Source organism: Hypoxylon trugodes, assembly GCF_022578975.1.
Source record: "Hypoxylon trugodes strain CBS 135444 unplaced genomic scaffold F4822scaffold_12, whole genome shotgun sequence".
NCBI lineage: Eukaryota > Fungi > Ascomycota > Sordariomycetes > Xylariales > Hypoxylaceae > Hypoxylon > Hypoxylon trugodes.
In genome coordinates this window covers 117,992-135,047 of record NW_026250027.1, presented here as the reverse complement: position 1 = coordinate 135,047, position 17,056 = coordinate 117,992, and the positions used below count along the sequence as shown (strand labels likewise).

Genomic DNA, 17,056 nt, shown 5'->3' with positions numbered 1-17,056 from the left:
CACCATACCAGGCCCTAAAATTACTGACCGCCTTCACAATCCCTGCTCCCCACGCCAGACTAAATAGGTACCTACGTGCCCCGCCAAAACTTGCTAGAGCTTGCTAAATTGCCCACCGGAATTTAGTGTGATGAAAGCCTCGTCGCAACGTTGACACCACTAAATCTTGCACCTAACAACTTTAAACAATATCATACCGCCGCCCTCGACCCGACAAAGCAAGATTTATAGCACTGGACGAAGTCCACCTCCCTTCACTCATACACCACAATACCAATTCCCCGCGACAACCCAAAATACCGACCAATATGGCTACAACAGGCGAGCCTTTCTACATACGATACTAGTACGCGGAATCCTCAGAACACACCGAAGAGCTAGCTGCTAATTGTTGATCTCCACAGCTCAGGTCACTCCGGTCGATTCGGCCACGAGTTCCTAGGTGAGTCTCCCTCGACATACTACTCCGCCTAGCTTAGTATACAATAGGAAGACTAATAACGCCGCAGAGTTCGACTTCCGGGTGGTTGGCGACGGTAGAAGCGCCGTAGCTCGATACGCGAACAACTCGAACTACCGAAATGACAGTCTGATCCGAAAAGAGAGTACGTCACGTCGCATCGAACCGCGATTCCCCTCCCTCATCCGAACCAAATCCTCCAAATTCCCGTCACCGACATTGGCTGAAGAAGAAATATACTGGATATAAGCAAGGCTAACGAGAAAAACAATAGTGTGCGTTAGTTCGCTGGTAGTAGATGAGATCAAGCGCATAGTCAAGACGAGCGAGATCATGAAGGAAGACGACGCAAAGTGGCCCCAGAAGAACAAGGATGGTCGACAGGAGCTTGAGATACGGTTAGGAAATGATCACATATCTTTCGAGGTAGGCAGTGTCTTATCAATAGGCAACCCTAGCCGTTGTAGAACAAATGCTGACTTTACCGACCGTGTCTACAGACAGCCAAGATCGGCTCCCTAATCGACGTAACCGAATCAGCGGACCCCGAAGGACTACGAGTATTCTATTACCTAGTACAAGACCTGAAGGCGTTGGTTTTTAGCTTGACATCACTACATTTCAAGATCAAGCCCATCTCATGATTACATAGGACCGGAGTTACGGAGGGAGAAGAAAGAGGGAGGAGATACGCAAATGCGAGTTTTATGATCATCATTATGTACACATCGGAGTGCGTTGCGACGCCTCAACTACCCAGCTACCAGTCTCCCTCACACCCAACTGGAATATACCCCCTCGCCAATGCCGCAAAAAGCTCGTGAAATGCTACATTGTTTGTCATCAACATCATGTCTCCGTACAAATGGAGACCACACTACCAAGACACTGGGCTTCTCTGCTGTGATTCTGTGCTAGACTCCTGTGTCATTTCATCTTCTCCAATGGTTATCATGTCGGTGTTATAGAGTCAAGATGATGCCAAGTTGATATCTGCCAACTTGCCTTCATCTGCGTTAATTATGAGGGTGGTCATATAATAAGTTCTGGGATGTCGACCCTCGAGGACATAATTCGTCCATGTCAAAAGTTGTGTACCTGTATATCATGTAGGTACGGTTATCGGAATTCCACAGCGCCGAAACAGCCACGATCTTCCACATGTTTGAGTTCCAATTGCTGGAATCTGCGGTGTGACCATATTAGCAACGAATGCCTGTAACTTATAACCCGAAACGGCAATGGGAAAACATAAAATAGTGGAAAAGTGCAGATGGATAAGCTGTGATGGAATGCATAATGTGACGAATATAGGATATAATAAATGCAAAACAAAATAAATGTAGAAACAAGGGATGATGACACGTACTTTTCACTCTTGGAGTGGAAATATATTCCGCTAACACTGCCTTCTTTCTGATTAAAGCAGATGTAATAGAATCCCTCGAAGCTAGCACCGTTGATTGTACGGACACGATGATCCGGAACGAGGAAGTGTTCTTTCCATCGCATAAACACATTCTCACGTTGAGTTAGATTTGGGATATTAACGGGCCCTTTTCGAACCTGCTTAGAGTATTGTCGGAACGCCGAAAATTTGCTCCAGTGACTCAAATCAATCTTTTCCGTCGCGCCCCAGCCCGCGTGCTTCGTGATGAAGCCGTACTTGCTACCAATTAATTCGCCCTCGAAATATGTTGTCAAGGTCGGGTTGTCTTCCGTCAAGCCTGTCAATTACGTAACGAGTTAGCTGATCGTTCTATTTTGGTGGGAGGAAAGAAGCTCGACGAATTAATCTTGGCTGGGAACCCGGAGGCAATTCACATCGGGCGGGATTGGATCGGGGCGAGGAGAGGAGCTCACCTTGTATCTTCAGAAATCCACAGAGGAACGATTCTCGCAGATCGACATATTTGATTTCCACCTGCACGTCGTACACCTGTCGTTCCGACTGTTGCGTGCCGTGGAATCTACTACCGGGGCGTAAAAAGGATGATGGCGAAGTTGGTATTATCTTTTGATGGTCAGCTGTCAACACGGGCTAGGCATTGATGACAGGTGCGATTCCCGTCAGTAACAGAAAATGGGCGCATGGACTTACTCTGATGTTGGATGAATCCCATCCCATCAAGGGCGCCTCAAAGGCGTCCTCACGTACTGTTCCTGGCATTGTATTGTCTTCCTTCTCGTTATCTGCGCCTATGGAAGATACAACGTCATAAGCCACACCGGTTCGCGCTCGTCTCGACACTTCTTCTGCGTCGCTCCTAACCAACGCATCGTCATCTGCGTCGGCGGGTTTATGTGTAGTGGAAGTGATGGTGGATTGGGATGGGGAGTCGGAGCGGTCAGAGCTGAGTAGAGTGGGTTCGGTACCGCTCCTCGAATCTGGCCTGGGTGACTCTGTAGTCGATCGCGAGATAGAAATGGCGTCTTCGATTGCCCTAGTGGGCAGCGGTGCGCTTACGGGTTCAGGAGACGATGATAATTCTTGACCATCGATGTTCATTTCAAGGCCATCTTGATCGGGTCGCCAACTATTGCTTGTGGATCGAATTGCTTCTTCGGGGTCGGGACATGAAGAGCTATGTGTACGTGGAGGAAGGTCGGGAGGCGGATTCCTAGAAGGGGTAGGCATGCTGAAAGGTTCGCGGTTGACGATGACCGGGTGACGGTTGGCCGGGGCTTACAGCTTACAACGGTAGCTGGGGCCTTTGTTCTCTCGACCGACGAAAAAAATAAAAGTCTCGAGTAACAACAACAATAACGGGGGTTATGTCAACTATGGTTGTATGGGCTGCGCGTGAGATTTAACAATTAAGGCACCCCCCTTATGTATTTCGTTTTGGCGTGACTTGGAATGTACAAATTGTATAAATTAAAAACCAAAATAATAAGACGGGATAACAAAATAGTAATAAGAGAGAAGAAAGAGCCAAATTAAGAATCCAGCACCGAAATGATAATAAAAAAGGGAAATAATTAAGAAACAAAAAATAAGTTATCTCGTGATGCTCAAAAAAATAATAGAGAAGTAAAAAAGGTAAGGGTCAACGTTTTCCAAGCCGCAAGCCGCAACAGGAGGATGGACGGGCGAGAAAATGGGCCTCGCAAGGTCGTAGGGCGTAGGGGACTAAAAGCCGGCGCAACTTTCTGGGTCTTGTCTGGGTCCTTGTCTCCAGTACTGGGTCTTGTGAAAGTTGCTATGCTTGTAATATGCTGGTACGGGCTGCTATGCTATGTCGGATTGAACATTGAACCTGTTGCAAGTAAGTCTGGGGGTGGAGAAATGGGTCCTTACGCCGTTAACGCTTGTTTCTGGGCTTTTGGGGATAAGGGACAAGGGGAGAACAAGGGGGGCAAAGAGCTGAAGGGGGAAAAAAGACATGGGGTGTTGGCGTGTTCTAGGGGGTACTGGGGGTTGAGTACGTTAAGGAAGAGCCGTGAGTCTATTAATAGCGCCTTTTATAGTGTGCACCCCGTGGTTATAGGGATATTACCATACATGAGTAGCGCGTGGCACGTAAACCTAGTCCCCAATAGTGTAATTTTATGGAAGAGCAAGAAGGAAAGCACATGCCAAGAACTATGAAAATGTACCTAATGGAAGGAGTAATAGAAGGTGAGATGGAAGTTTCAAAATACGATGGTGACAATCCTAGCGAAACCATAGGCAAATAGGGTTAATTATCTTATGAAGAGGCCGTAAGCTTAATTTATATAAAAATACTAAGAAAAAAAAAAGATATCTTGACCGCCATGTATAAAGGAAGCGAAGAATTAATTACTTGCAGTTACTACGACGCTGAAATGATTATCCATGTGCATTCAATACATATAATTGTTAGTCTAGAACGAACACCACAAGAACAAGAATTGAACATAAATACTTCTAGATCCGTAATGTAGTATATGGTTTGTTTCGCATGCGGAATCACTATAATAGGAATGCTCTATTTGACTCATCCCCCATGATGTTTTTACATGGCAATGCAACTTTATGTATGTCTTAGACAAGATGTGCCATGTGCTGTATACCGCCTACTTTGTATTGGTGGGAGTTTATACCTACGTGTTAGCGGCGATGTTGTTGCTGGCGGATATCTCTAAATACCATGCGTACTACCTACAATTGAACCTCGGGCGATAGAGAGCTATACTTGACCATTCGAAGTGAGCAATCCAGATATCGTTTTATTCCATGCGATCATGACCCTCGAGACGCTTCAGACCGTCTATACTTTATGAAGTTCATCAAGTGGCTTGGCTACTTTATCCCAAGATGCGGGGAAATGCAAATTAAGTCTGCAAGATCTAAGGTTCTATCGCAGATCTCTCCTATTGTGATGCGAACTTACAGGAGGCGTAAGGCATGCGCAGGAAGAAGAGGGGAGCTTGCATAATATTGAGTAGGGTAGGTGTGATGACCAGAAAGGTCTATTCGGAATAAGCCATGAAGAAGATACAGGATTTGTAGGACATGTAGAATACGTCAGACATGCTTATAGTTTCATTAGGGGAGGTTAATGCTTTAGCGCATCTTACCGTGACGGCCCGTTGACGTTAACCTTAATGATGGAATCGCTTAGTCCCTATTGTGGAATGAATACTACACGGGGAGGAACGTTGGGGAATATGTGATTACGTAATTGATGGCCACCCAAACTGTCCGCTCTATATATACCAAGATGTCCGGTCCAATCGCTAGAAATTGGAACCTACAATTCGGGGTTTTCGGTGTTGTGACGCGATGGTGAAATGCGTGGCCATACATATAATCGTAACTCCAGCCACGAGGTTGTGACACTGTCTATATGGTGATGATTTATTGTTCAAGGACCATCGTTTGTATAATTGCTCTCAGGGGTGATGGTAGCACTGTCACCTACCCGAGCATCTAGTCCACAATCGAACCTCCGCCCTAGACTACCATGCCATAATCGGGCGTCCCGGCTCGTTAGATTGAACGTACAGAAACCGATTCGCTATTCCTAGATTTCACCTTGGGTATCTATTTCCCTCCACCTTTTACATCATAAATCGTAAGACCAATGACGATATGGCGGTAAATGATCACTCCGCCTTGATATCGCTAGTTGCTTCCGTTTTCTCAGACTTAAAACCTTTAAAATACGCTCGGCGGAATGAGTTTAAGTCATCCGCCGTATGTCCCTTTATCTGCTCCTCTCGCTTCCTTTGCGCCAGGGCAGAAAGGTCGACTTCCGAATCTGGTAGACGGCGATATGTAATCAGCCTTCGTGACCCTATCAAGTTCCGTTAGCTGAATTCCCTATCGAATTGAGATATATGAGGCCTACACTTATAGAATACTTGCGTACAGACAACCACAAGATTCAAGCATGGGTGCGTAGGTACTGGTATCTCTTGCTCCTCATCATTCGCGGTAGGCATCCAGAAGGATAGACGACCATTGTCCACTAACGTATCTGCGGCGAAATTCAATATGTCATCAAGCATAGCCGTGAAACTATACGGTTTCTTCGGTGGCACGAATGACGCGTTCCTGCTTTTTCATTAGTGACCTTCGGGCCAATTATTCGGGGGATACACCATACCGATAATTTCGCTTCCCCTTTTCCACGAGCCAGGCATCCTTATCCTCAGGGTCCCGGCACCCAAGTACTTTTAGCCCCTCTCTCACGCCATATGGTGGGTCACAGACGATACCGTCTAATATTCTAGCTTTACGCACGGGGCTATTCGTTAAATCACAGACGAAAACGTCCCCTAATAATTGCTCAAGGCCATATTGTTTGAAGTTGCCTTTTAGACTCTTCTTTCCGCCCTCGCCACGGACGCTACGACCGTCGATGTCGCTTCCCCAACCAAGAGCGCCAAAATGGGCACATGCGATAGGGAAACTACCAGTACCCACAAAAGGGTCGTAGAAGATCTTCCCTGGCGCGGCGAGTGCGATGTTCGCAGTGATTAAAGCCAGCTCCGAATCCATAGACGTAGTACTGATATATCCTCGTTTCTTGAGGTCATAGGTTTTAATCAAGTCTCGCACGCTATGACCGACAAGGCGACCGAAATGGATTTTTAAGGGGTCAGGTAAATTCTTGGGGACGGCCTCGAACTCCCACTGTTCAAAGATGGTCCATTTTTGCTCTGGGTTTTTGAGTAGGATAAGCCCGTCCAAGGGTAGATAGGAAAACGAGTTGATAAGTTCTAGTTTGCGTTTCTCTGGTCGGGAACCTTGGTAGGCATCTATGTTAATCTTGAATGAGACTTCTTTGTATTGGGGCCATAGATGGGGTGTGTCGCGCTTGATGATGGCGTGTAGTTCATCATACGTCTCAGCTGTACCCCAGTGCTCGTGGATTGTTTGCGCTAAGATTGAACGTCTTATAAGAGCTTTTGCAGCTTCCTCGGACGGCAATCGCACTATGCAGAAGGGTGACTAAATGAGAAGTGGGATGAGCGAGGTATCTATAAAATAAGGGTATTTGGATTATTACCTCGTTACTGTAGGATATCACCTCTAAATCTATTCCTTCAACTATAGCGAGTGACTGAATTTCAGCCAAACGAAAAGTCTCGTGAGACTGAGAAAATCGGATGAGGTACTCCATCATGAACCGTGTGTCTTGGGTCGTTTGGCAGTGGCCCAGGATAATTTAAATATTCCTGTAATGCTTCTACCTGCAACACACTCCATCTGAGGTTTGAATTTGTTATTTAGAGGAATAATTTGAAGTTGCCATTCAATATTGAATCTTGCGCGGAGATTTATAAAAGTGAAAGAGTTAAGCGCGAATTGTATTCTGAAGAAAATGACTGAACGGCGCTACTATCGATAGTAACATAAGCTCTTTTAACGCAATCTTTCTATTTAACAAAGAAGTGCATTTATGTATCGGAAATGTAGTTTATCTGACAAACAAGATCTTAAAAGTCCATATTTCTACCTGCACATACGAACATCCTCCTGGTTTTAAGCGACATATCTTTACTAAAACCGAATGGTGTCAGACGTTCCCTTATAAGCTTGATATCTTGGTAATATGCTCTCATTCGCGACACCAAGCGTCTACCAATCTTCGAAATGCTTCGTTACGTACGGAGTAATGGGTCACCTTGACCCCCAACATGTCCCTAGCAAAGGGAAGCCATGGAGTTCATTGCTGGCGCAGGACTTTGTGCACAAGGTTTATATACCCAATTTAATTGATCAATCTAAGCTGACTTATTTGCTTTAGGTGGACCTCATTCTTCCTCAAGAGCTGGTACAAATTGTCACCGACAAGATTGTTGGCGATCCAAATCGAGCGCCTACGTTTTACAAGGTCATCATGACTCTAGGGCAAATAATAGACGGGGATTTCTTTACCGAGTATATCAAGATAGGTAAAGTTGCTAGCGATCGTTTCCATTTTGAAATGCGAGACTTACATACGGGGAAAGGGAATATCATAATGCTCTCGGAGGGAAGATTGGATTCCGATAACGTATTTTCACTAAAAGATGGCAAGTAACATCCTCTAAGCCACCTAATCAGGTAGAAAGACCGCATGGCTAATTATATTATAGGCGTTCTCACTATGTATCTTGATAAGAAAACGTACGAAAGAGCTGGACTTGTCGGAAAGCCTCAAGGAGTAAAGGGTAATCGAGGATTTAAGCCACGTTGGGGTACGTTGAGACTATCGAGTTTCCGACCAAGATCACTAATCCCTTTTTCTTGAAGTGGTACAATTTGATCTGCGAAGTCCTTCAATGCTCCACGGCAAGAAGGGCTTTGATAGACTGGCATACGCATGCAAAAATGTGCTAAATACGCCACTCACTTGGCTTTTCCACAACCTTTCTAAAAGTAAGATGCTGTGTACCCCGACAAGTTATAGGTCAACTGACAATTCTATCTTAAAGCACCTGTCCCTGATCCGCTTGCGCGGCACTATCCCACCAAGTACACATCAAATCCAGATGTCTCTCAAGAACTGCTGACCAAGGTCCCCCAACTGAAACCCCCACCCGCCATCCTCTCAAGCCAAAATCGTCCAGACCTTGACGAATTTGCTACGGACCTATATGAATGGATCTCCCTCATCCGACTCGGTAGCCCGCGAGTAAATGTGGATGATAAGATTGATCCGTATTTGTCTGGGTATGCTGTTCCTGGCGAATCTGAGATGCAGGAAGGAAAGTTATGCCGAATTAGCTGGCAAGGCTTTATCCCTCCAAAGTGGACCCATCGAATTCTAGCGGATGTAATTCTCGCATTACCCTCTAAATCATGGTTTTCACTGAGCGCGACGTCCTTCGCAAGGGGCCTCGTCGGAGATAGTGCCGACTGTACTATTCTTAGGCCGCCTAATTCGCCCGGAGAATACTTCGTTTGGGATATCAAGAGACATGAATGATTTGCATAATCTTATTAACGGTAAATGATACCGCATCCGATTAATTTAGTCCTGTCTTGACCGGACATTGCGATCCGCAAGGTTTTGCTCTGCTATGGCGTCTAGGACTAGTCGTCTGAGTTCAGCCTGGCCAGCTTCTGACTGGAAATCGTCCCGCCCAGCTAATTCCTCTATCCGTCTTCGGAATTCGGGATCAACTTCGAGATCGTTTTCTTCGGCGGGCGTTATGGTGCTGACAGATACATTGAGGCCTTCGGGTAGAGGTGGCGCGATACCTGTGTCTCCATTGGTCCCGTTTAGTAGATCTTGAGCGCGACCAGCGTCCTCCTTGCTTTTTAGATATTCAGCAACTTGGGGGAAGTCGCCCTCTTCATCTATCTTTTGGCGGGCGGTATATCCCTCCGAACCTTTGATCTTGATATCGACTCCTAGCTCTTCGACCAAGAGTCGAGCAGCTTCCACGGTTTCGACAACAAAAAGGGCAGTCTCATCGTCCTCGTCGCGCAAATTGACATCGACGTTAAACTCGCGAATTAACGCACGAAGAAGGTCGAGATGGTTATAGCTTGCTGCTGCATGAACCAAGGAGTAGCCATGAGCATCTTGCTCGGAAGCTAGAGCTGGATTTTCGCGAAGGAGGGGCAGTAGAGATGGGCTGTTGTCGGCAGCTAAGAGGAATGGGTTGGCTGACATTGCGATAGGTAGATTCAGGTATAGTCAATTGCGAAATGCGAATTATGGCTTAGCTGCCTAGCAATCAATTACTTCTTTGTTATGCGCACGAAAAAAAGGGATCGTCACTTTTTAATTGTGGATAGGATTTATAAAGGAAAAAAAGGTAGCTCAGTATGACGCATTGTGATAAAATTTAGTGAAGCTACGGTGGATGAACCCCTCAGTCCTTTCCCAAGCAGTAGCTGTTTTTACCCCGCCGTCAAAATGTCTTCGGGCGCATATTGCCCTAAGTTTATTTCAGACCGCCTTCCATTTCAGGGCTTTTAGTTCGACATAGGGCCCATTATCCCGCTATCTTAGCCAATCTACGGCGTCGTACCCACCTATCAGGTACCTATGACAGAAACATCCCACTTGCCTCGTTAAACCCGAAGATCTTTATTGATTCGACGCCGTTCAATACTTCGATTATTCTTTACTATTAATCTGGACCTTTCATAAGAAGAAACAGTTTGATTCTGAAAAAGGGCAGACAAACAGTCAGATTACAGTTTGCACAAGGCTCATCACGTAAATACGGGTACATAAGATTGACTCTGTCGGCGAGGTTCTAGGTGACTCATGCCGGTACCTGCCAAACAATTCTCACCTGAGGTTGTAACTTCCAACGTCCAAAAATCCCAACCCACCAACCCACCAACCCGCCCTTACCAACTCGTTTATACCTTAAATAAACACAAACTCTACTACTTTATTCCCCCAGCCTAGCACGCCTTCTTCACTTCCTCGTCCTCCCTTCACCAGATAATTAAAAACAAGGTTAGTGCATATTAGGTGATGAAAGTGACCTACAACACAATCTCTACATCCTATAGCACCGTCACACGCCAACTTATTCCTACTCGCTCTACTCATTCTACTCTACCCTCGACTCTAACCTTACGGACAAGGTGCCGCAGGATACAGGAATACCTTGTATTTGCTTGGAACCGAGCTCACTTTAACACGACCCACCAATCACGCTCATTATTATTCCCAATCACTATTCAGCACAGGTACTACCACCAATCGACTATGGAGAACTCCGGTGTTCCCTACCGCGACCAGGACCCTCAGGAGATATCGCAGCTGGTTCGGGGTTTAGGAAATAACAAAGTCAACAAGGGCTTCAAAGCAAAGAAAAATACCTTCCCCGTTAAGGGATCCCCCGACAAGATTCAAGTCGACTCTTGGCGTCTTCATGATTGGGATTACAAGAAACCAAATCTACCTACTTATGCTCGAGGACTTTTCACAACAAAGAACCGTCGGGGCGACCACGAGATTGCAGTTAGAGGTTACGACAAGTTCTTCAACGTCGATGAGGTTCCGGAAACGAAATGGGATAAGATTTTCAAGAATACGAAAGGTCCATACGAACTAACTCTAAAGGAAAATGGTTGTATCATTTTCATTAGCGGCCTCGAGGACGGTACCCTACTTGTTTGCAGCAAGCATTCTACCGGAGACCGCAGCGACATCCAAGTTAGCCATGCTAGCGCTGGTGAGGGATGGGTAGACAAGCAATTGGCCACCATCGGCAAGACGAGAGAAGAGTTCGCTCAAGAATTACGGCGAAGAAATGTAACTGCTGTAGCTGAGCTTTGTGACGATTCGTTCGAGGAACATATCTTGGCGTATGGCCCCGATAAAGCTGGACTTTACTTACACGGCATCAACATCAACGTTCCTGAGTTCATGACGTACCCTAGCAACCTTGTCCAGCAATTTGCCGATGAGTGGGGTTTCCGTAAGGTCGGGCTCCAATCCTATGACGATGTCCAAGCTGTCAAATCCTTCTTAGAGGGTGTTGCGGAGTCGGGTGCGCATGAAGGTCGAGACGTTGAGGGATTCGTCATTCGCTGCAAGATGACCAAATCACCGGGAAACCTCCCATACGACGACTGGTTCTTCAAGTATAAATTTGAAGAGCCATATTTATTGTATCGACAATGGAGAGAATGTACCAAAGCTTTAATCTCCGGCAAGCCTCCGAAATTCAAGAAGCATGTGAAGATTACCGAAGAGTACCTATTGTACGCACGCAAGAGACTCGCAGCGGATCCCAGATTAGGCAAGGCTTACAATCAAAATCACGGCATCATTTCCCTTCGAGATGATTTCCTCAAGTTCAAGAACATGAAAGGCTCAGACGCAGCTAACCTTGAGAACGAGTTCGGAGGTAACGATTCAGCTTCTGTTACACGAGATATTGTCCTTGTTCCTATCGCAACAATCGGCTGTGGCAAGACCACGGTCGGCATCGCTCTGACACATCTTTTCGGTTGGGGCATCATCCAAAACGATAATATTCAAGGCAAGCAACGACCTCTTAAAATGGTCCAAGGTATTATGTCCCTTCTCATGGAACACCCTGTCGTCATAGCGGACCGAAACAACTCGGAACGTCGAGAACGAGAACAGATTATCAAAGACGTCAAGCTTCAACATCAAGATGCGCGGCTAGTTGCTCTTAACTTCGCCCATAGGGACATTGATGTGATTCGTAGAGTAACTAGGGAGCGTGTAGTTAACCGAGGAGACAATCACCAGACTATACAAGCTGCTTCTGATGAGGCTAAGGTTATTGGAATTATGGAGAACTTCATCCAGAGATTCCAGCCTTGCGACCCCGAAAGCCGCCCCGACGACGGCTTCGATCTAGTCATCGACCTGGACCCTACCCAAGATAGCCGCGCTAATGTTGAGACGGTGGTGATGGAGTTGCACCGCAAATACCCATCCCTAATCACCAATGTCCCCAGTGACGAAGATATGGACGAAGCAGTCAAGGCTGCTATCGAGAACTACAAGCCTGACTTAAGACACACAATTCCCGATCGAAGCCGACAACTGAATAAGAAGCAAGGCCAACAAGCGAAACTTCAGGAGGCACAGCCGCCTAAGAAGAAACCCCTGGAGTACATGTCCGTCTCTGTCCCCGCCAAAGATATCAGTGTGGCTCTCGAGTCCGCCTTCAAGAACACAGATGCGATGACACAACGGTTCTACAAACAATTACAACAAACCCGACGTATCCAACCTCTCTTCCACGTTACGCTGATGCACCGTAGTGCATCCGGGGACCACCCAGAGTTGTGGCAGCGTTATAAAACGCTCGAAGCCGAGAGTCAGAACCAGGATGGAAAGCTTGGCGAGTGTACTGTTCAACTCGAGCGTGTCATTTACGACGACCGCATCATGGCTATTGTTGTGCGTCTGGTTAGTGAAGCTGAGAACGAAACATGGACTTGCGTCAACAAAGTACCGCATATCACAATCGGCACACGCGATGACGGAGTCAAACCTAAGGAGAGCAATGATCTGCTCGCTCGATGGCTCGAAGTGGGCAGTGGAGGCGAGACCGGCATTGGCGAGCGGGTTCTCACCCCTCAGATCACTGTGAAAGGTACGGTCCGCGGCGTGCTATCGAGATAGGAAGCTAGAGAGCCGAAAGCTGCCAAACTTCGGAGGGAACCCCAGAGTGATAGGGTTAAGAAGAGAGGTAGAGGTCGACGCTCTAAAAGGGCTAAGAAAGGTAGCCCAGTAAGCGAGGAGAACAGGGGAGGAGGTAGAAGTGACCTGCTGAAGTTTATAGAGGTCCAGGACAGGATCTTATCAACAATATTCGCGTTAAGAGGCGAAGCATGAACCTTAGGAGTCGAGTAAAGAGAGATAGTACTCTCACCTGGTTTAGTCAAGCCGGACCGAGTTATCTACGCCGCCTTTCTATGTACCTAAAAACTCAATAAAAACAAAATATTAATTACTAAAAGACACGCCAGAGAAAGCAAGCAAGTGATGAAGCATCTCCCGTGGCTATATGCATTGTACTCATGTGCGACACAAAGTACGTGTAAGTATCACCAACATACATGTATTTCGTTTTAACCTCCTTTCTACTGTACTCGTAAATATTAGGCAACATTACACATCCGAAGCTCAAGGGATAGGTATGTGACTAAATATATATTTCCCATTTCCGTCTATGGTACCTAGATATCCTTTAAATTTCCCTTCCCTCTTTTCACATCCAGTTCCATCCGCTCGACATAATATCATAGCTACAAGTTATGATGAACTCTCGATTTTTGTTTCCCTGGTATCTCCGCTCATCAAGGGGGAAAATAGTAGAAAACCCTTCATGTAAATCCACATGACCCCATGCCATGCATCATATAATATTTAGTTTAAGCAGGCAACTTATTCGTCACCTCAGCAAAAGCCTCCCACTGCTTCCACGCCTCCCCACTTTCCACCGTCCACCTCGCGCGCCGTACACCCTCCCTCCAGCGTCCGCCTCCAGGTCCTCGCTCATGAATCACATTTCCATCATCGCCCGGCCCCATCGAACTCGTATTAGCCTCACATACGCCTGCCGCTACTAAAAACGCCGCTGTGTTCATCAACACGAACTCGAGGATCGGGTCGTTGGGGGGTAATTCATTACGCAGTAATTTCCGCAATATCTCGGCGTTTTCATGTGGTTCTTTCCCGGGTGACACGGTATTCAAGGGATGCGCGCTAAGTCCGAAGTCCGCGGGTTCAAGAGTAAAATGCTCGACATCGATAGCCCCGCTAGCATGTTCTACTAATTGCCAACAGAGTGTCGGACCCGCGCATGATACTTCATCGAGTTGTTCTTTACCGCATACGACTAAACCTTTGCGCGCACCGGCTAGTCGTAACGCTTCTGCGAATACGGGACCTAGGTCGTCGCGCGCTACGCCCAGCATACGGGCTTCGATTGCGTCGCCGAGAGGGTTGCTGAGGGGTCCTAGGAGGTTGAAGATTGTGCGCCAGCCTAGTTCCCGCCGGACGGAGGCTACGTGGCGCATTCCTGGGTGGAAGACGGGGGCGAAGAGGAAGGCGTAGTTACTTGCGGCGTATACGGAGGTGATTGTGGAGGGGCTTATGCGGTTTAGTTGTGCGGGTGTCGGACGCATGTTCATTAGGAGGTCGGCGGAGCCGGATTTTGAGGTTGAGGCGCGGTTGCCGTGTTTTGCGAGGAGGAGGAGAGAGGAGGCGAGGATGGAGGATGTTGTGGATATGTTGAAGGTGTTGTGGGAGTCGCCGCCGGTGCCTACGATGTCGCACTAGATGTATGTGTTAATACATATGTTCATGTGGTTGGCCTATCCTTCTTCGACCTCAATTATGTTAGCGGGAATGAAGAAGATGGGCTTACCAGTCCGCCGTTATACTTGCCCTCTGGCCTCCTTCGTTTAGCAACAACAGCCTCGAGACCCGCAGAATCAATCTTGGCGGCATGTCGGCGCATAGCGGCAGATGCTTCAGCAAGGACATCGGCTCGGCGATCCCAGCCAGTGAAGTGTAGAGCTGTTAGTAGTGATCCGGTTTGAACGGGACTGAGTTGGTTGGTGAAGACGAGGGCAATCGCATCAGCTATTTCTTTAGCTGTTACGTTCTCCTTTGCCGGATCAGGCCATAGACGTTGGAGAATTGGCTTGATGTCCACTATAGGGAGAGCTTGGTCTTGCTGTTCCGCCATTGTGTCGGTTGCTGGCCAGCCAAGCAAGCTTGAGGGGTGTAAGCTTGTATTTAATAGCTGTGTGTCCTGATCCTAACGTTTTCAAGCTACCCTATAGCTCCGGTGAGAATGTTAAAATAAGAGAAGAAGACTTATAAAGGTCAGATTGACCCTGCCCCCCATTTATGAGTCAAGGGAGAAGTTACAGTGTCAATTATTATACTTTACGCCCTGTAATTACCGGCATAAGGCCAGCAAGTTACTGCCCAGGTGAGATGATTTGCAGATGCCCCGCCATCCGATAGCGGGCTTTGGAGGGGACCCTTGTTGTTCGATCTCGCTTGCGGCGCAGGAACCCGCTGAATACTTAGGTACTTGACAGGGGTTACTGGAGACAAATAACTCCGGGCGCCGCTCTTAAAATTTACGCACGGACCTTTATGTAGTCGAAAATCGATTGGTCAAATCAGTGAATTAACTTTTTGAAGCTCTCACCAATCTTCAATTCTTCATTTCGGCGGCGTAAAACATAGAGAAATTTCTAAAGAACAGCAAATGATTATATGACAAACGATAAAACGGCAATTGGGAGGAATAACTACTGGTAATACGAATATTGGGACTTCACATTACTGCCAAAGATGGCCCCACGTGTCAATTGCTCCGCTAGGAGCAATATCAGTCGAGCGCTCCAGCGAACGACGAAGTCCCAAAGACCGATGATTATTCTATCCCAGAGCTCAATATCGGCTCTCAGGACATATGCGACCGCTTCTACATCACAGGTACCAGCCGGTATACTGAGATTACCCGATAACTATATCCCTCCGACACAACCCCCCAGCTCAAGACGACCTGAACTGCGAAAATCCCAACTCCTCCGATCGTATACTTCTTTACTCCGCTCATCACCAATCATCCTTTTACTCCAACATAATAACATTACGGCCGTAGAATGGGCCGCTATTCGAAGAGAGCTGCGCGCCGCTTTGGCCAAGGTACCAACACCTGCCGTGGGCCCCAATGACACCGGTGTACCCGTGAATATCTCGTCCGCCATCGAAATGCAGGTGATACGGTCACGCCTCTTCAGTGTCGCTATGAAGATCGTCGAGTTCTTTAATGCCGAAGCGCAGGCTTCTAAGTCCAATGCGTATTCCCACGATTTATCAGCCACGGCGTATGAGACCATTTCCAACGTAACTCCCGACGAGAACTCGGCGTATGCCCAGATCAACCCGCTACTCGTGGGACCTGTTGCTGTTGTTACTTTCCCGGCTGTGTCCCCGGCGCATCTAGCTGCTGCGCTATCAGTTCTGGCTCCTTCGCCGGCGTTCCCCGCGCCCTCGCGCAAGAAGTATCCTGGATACCATGACCCAATAACGCAGAGCGGGTTGCAGAAGCTGCTCTTAGTTGGAGGTCGGGTCGAAGGGCGTGTGTTCGACAACGATGGTGTCCGATGGGTTGGTGGTATCGCAGGTGGTGTGGACGGTCTACGGGCACAACTCGTCAACATGCTGCAAAGCGCCGGATTGGGGCTTACGACAGCGCTTGAGGGTCATAGTAAGGGATTGTGGCTTGCATTGGAGAGCAGGAGGACACAGCTTGAGGAGGAAGCTGGTGGTGGGGCTAAGAAGGAGGGGAGTGAAGATGAGAAGGGTGCATAGAGTAGATGATGCATTTATGTGTATGATCACACAGACAATGTATGAAAAATTAAATGGACATATTTGACCTGGGACTGTTATGATCTCAGATACCCTTCTATGTCTTTACGCGGTTATACACGCCTACAAGTTGTACAAGCTTATACAATGCTGTTTCTTGGGTTGCTCACTGCGGCTCTAGAGATGAATACACTTCTACAATTTACCAAGATTCTTAGGCAAATATATCCCCATTAAGAGGAAAAATACATCAGTATCAAACGTATGCACTTGCTACAATGCTGACACGAAAGGCTATAAAGAGTACGGACGAGATCTCAATTCTAAGATATATACA

At 47.2% G+C, this 17,056-nt stretch overlaps 9 protein-coding genes across 9 annotated transcripts; 5 read left to right on the top strand and 4 right to left on the bottom strand.

Annotated features, from left to right (window-relative positions):
- Nucleotides 1-46: 46 nt before the first annotated feature.
- On the top strand, nucleotides 47-1,852 carry F4822DRAFT_421681 (Mago nashi protein). Its single transcript, XM_051459819.1, has 5 exons — nucleotides 47-346; nucleotides 405-442; nucleotides 510-605; nucleotides 735-886; nucleotides 961-1,852. The coding sequence occupies exons 1-5, from the start codon at nucleotides 309-311 to the stop codon at nucleotides 1,102-1,104; spliced, it is 468 nt and encodes a 155-aa protein (XP_051308729.1). The 5' UTR covers nucleotides 47-308; the 3' UTR covers nucleotides 1,105-1,852.
- Nucleotides 1,580-3,098, bottom strand: F4822DRAFT_434882 (vacuolar import and degradation protein-domain-containing protein; the record flags this gene model as incomplete). Its single annotated transcript, XM_051462088.1, has 4 exons — nucleotides 1,580-1,646; nucleotides 1,830-2,187; nucleotides 2,324-2,474; nucleotides 2,562-3,098. 4 exons carry the CDS (start codon nucleotides 3,096-3,098, stop codon nucleotides 1,580-1,582), a joined length of 1,113 nt encoding a protein of 370 aa, XP_051308728.1.
- Nucleotides 3,099-3,284: 186 nt separating this feature from the next.
- F4822DRAFT_87769 (uncharacterized protein) lies at nucleotides 3,285-4,085 on the top strand. The gene has a single exon (XM_051464110.1). The coding sequence runs from the start codon at nucleotides 3,546-3,548 to the stop codon at nucleotides 4,050-4,052; it is 507 nt and encodes a 168-aa protein (XP_051308727.1). The 5' UTR covers nucleotides 3,285-3,545; the 3' UTR covers nucleotides 4,053-4,085.
- Nucleotides 4,086-5,383: 1,298 nt separating this feature from the next.
- Nucleotides 5,384-7,205, bottom strand: F4822DRAFT_87700 (tRNA guanosine-2'-O-methyltransferase TRM11). The gene is made up of 4 exons (XM_051464109.1): nucleotides 6,943-7,205; nucleotides 6,037-6,884; nucleotides 5,779-5,984; nucleotides 5,384-5,724 (listed from the first exon to the last, which is right to left on the bottom strand). Exons 1-4 carry the CDS (start codon nucleotides 7,057-7,059, stop codon nucleotides 5,534-5,536), a joined length of 1,362 nt encoding a protein of 453 aa, XP_051308726.1. The 5' UTR covers nucleotides 7,060-7,205; the 3' UTR covers nucleotides 5,384-5,533.
- A 137-nt stretch (nucleotides 7,206-7,342) lies between these two features.
- On the top strand, nucleotides 7,343-8,870 carry F4822DRAFT_87683 (ribonuclease P 40kDa subunit). Its single transcript, XM_051464107.1, has 6 exons — nucleotides 7,343-7,632; nucleotides 7,684-7,831; nucleotides 7,889-7,951; nucleotides 8,015-8,116; nucleotides 8,172-8,297; nucleotides 8,354-8,870. Exons 1-6 carry the CDS (start codon nucleotides 7,489-7,491, stop codon nucleotides 8,845-8,847), a joined length of 1,077 nt encoding a protein of 358 aa, XP_051308725.1. The 5' UTR covers nucleotides 7,343-7,488; the 3' UTR covers nucleotides 8,848-8,870.
- On the bottom strand, nucleotides 8,870-9,725 carry F4822DRAFT_87691 (ankyrin repeat-containing protein). The gene has a single exon (XM_051464108.1). It carries the CDS (start codon nucleotides 9,538-9,540, stop codon nucleotides 8,893-8,895), a length of 648 nt encoding a protein of 215 aa, XP_051308724.1. The 5' UTR covers nucleotides 9,541-9,725; the 3' UTR covers nucleotides 8,870-8,892.
- A 199-nt stretch (nucleotides 9,726-9,924) lies between these two features.
- Nucleotides 9,925-13,336, top strand: F4822DRAFT_421673 (tRNA ligase). The gene is made up of 2 exons (XM_051459817.1): nucleotides 9,925-10,341; nucleotides 10,473-13,336. Exon 2 carries the CDS (start codon nucleotides 10,597-10,599, stop codon nucleotides 12,997-12,999), a length of 2,403 nt encoding a protein of 800 aa, XP_051308723.1. The 5' UTR covers nucleotides 9,925-10,341; nucleotides 10,473-10,596; the 3' UTR covers nucleotides 13,000-13,336.
- Nucleotides 13,337-13,422: 86 nt separating this feature from the next.
- Nucleotides 13,423-15,353, bottom strand: F4822DRAFT_421671 (anthranilate phosphoribosyltransferase). Its single transcript, XM_051459816.1, has 2 exons — nucleotides 14,750-15,353; nucleotides 13,423-14,657 (listed from the first exon to the last, which is right to left on the bottom strand). The coding sequence occupies exons 1-2, from the start codon at nucleotides 15,071-15,073 to the stop codon at nucleotides 13,752-13,754; spliced, it is 1,230 nt and encodes a 409-aa protein (XP_051308722.1). The 5' UTR covers nucleotides 15,074-15,353; the 3' UTR covers nucleotides 13,423-13,751.
- Nucleotides 15,354-15,546: 193 nt separating this feature from the next.
- Nucleotides 15,547-17,029, top strand: F4822DRAFT_421670 (uncharacterized protein). The gene has a single exon (XM_051459815.1). The coding sequence runs from the start codon at nucleotides 15,694-15,696 to the stop codon at nucleotides 16,717-16,719; it is 1,026 nt and encodes a 341-aa protein (XP_051308721.1). The 5' UTR covers nucleotides 15,547-15,693; the 3' UTR covers nucleotides 16,720-17,029.
- The last annotated feature ends 27 nt before the right edge of the window (nucleotides 17,030-17,056 follow it).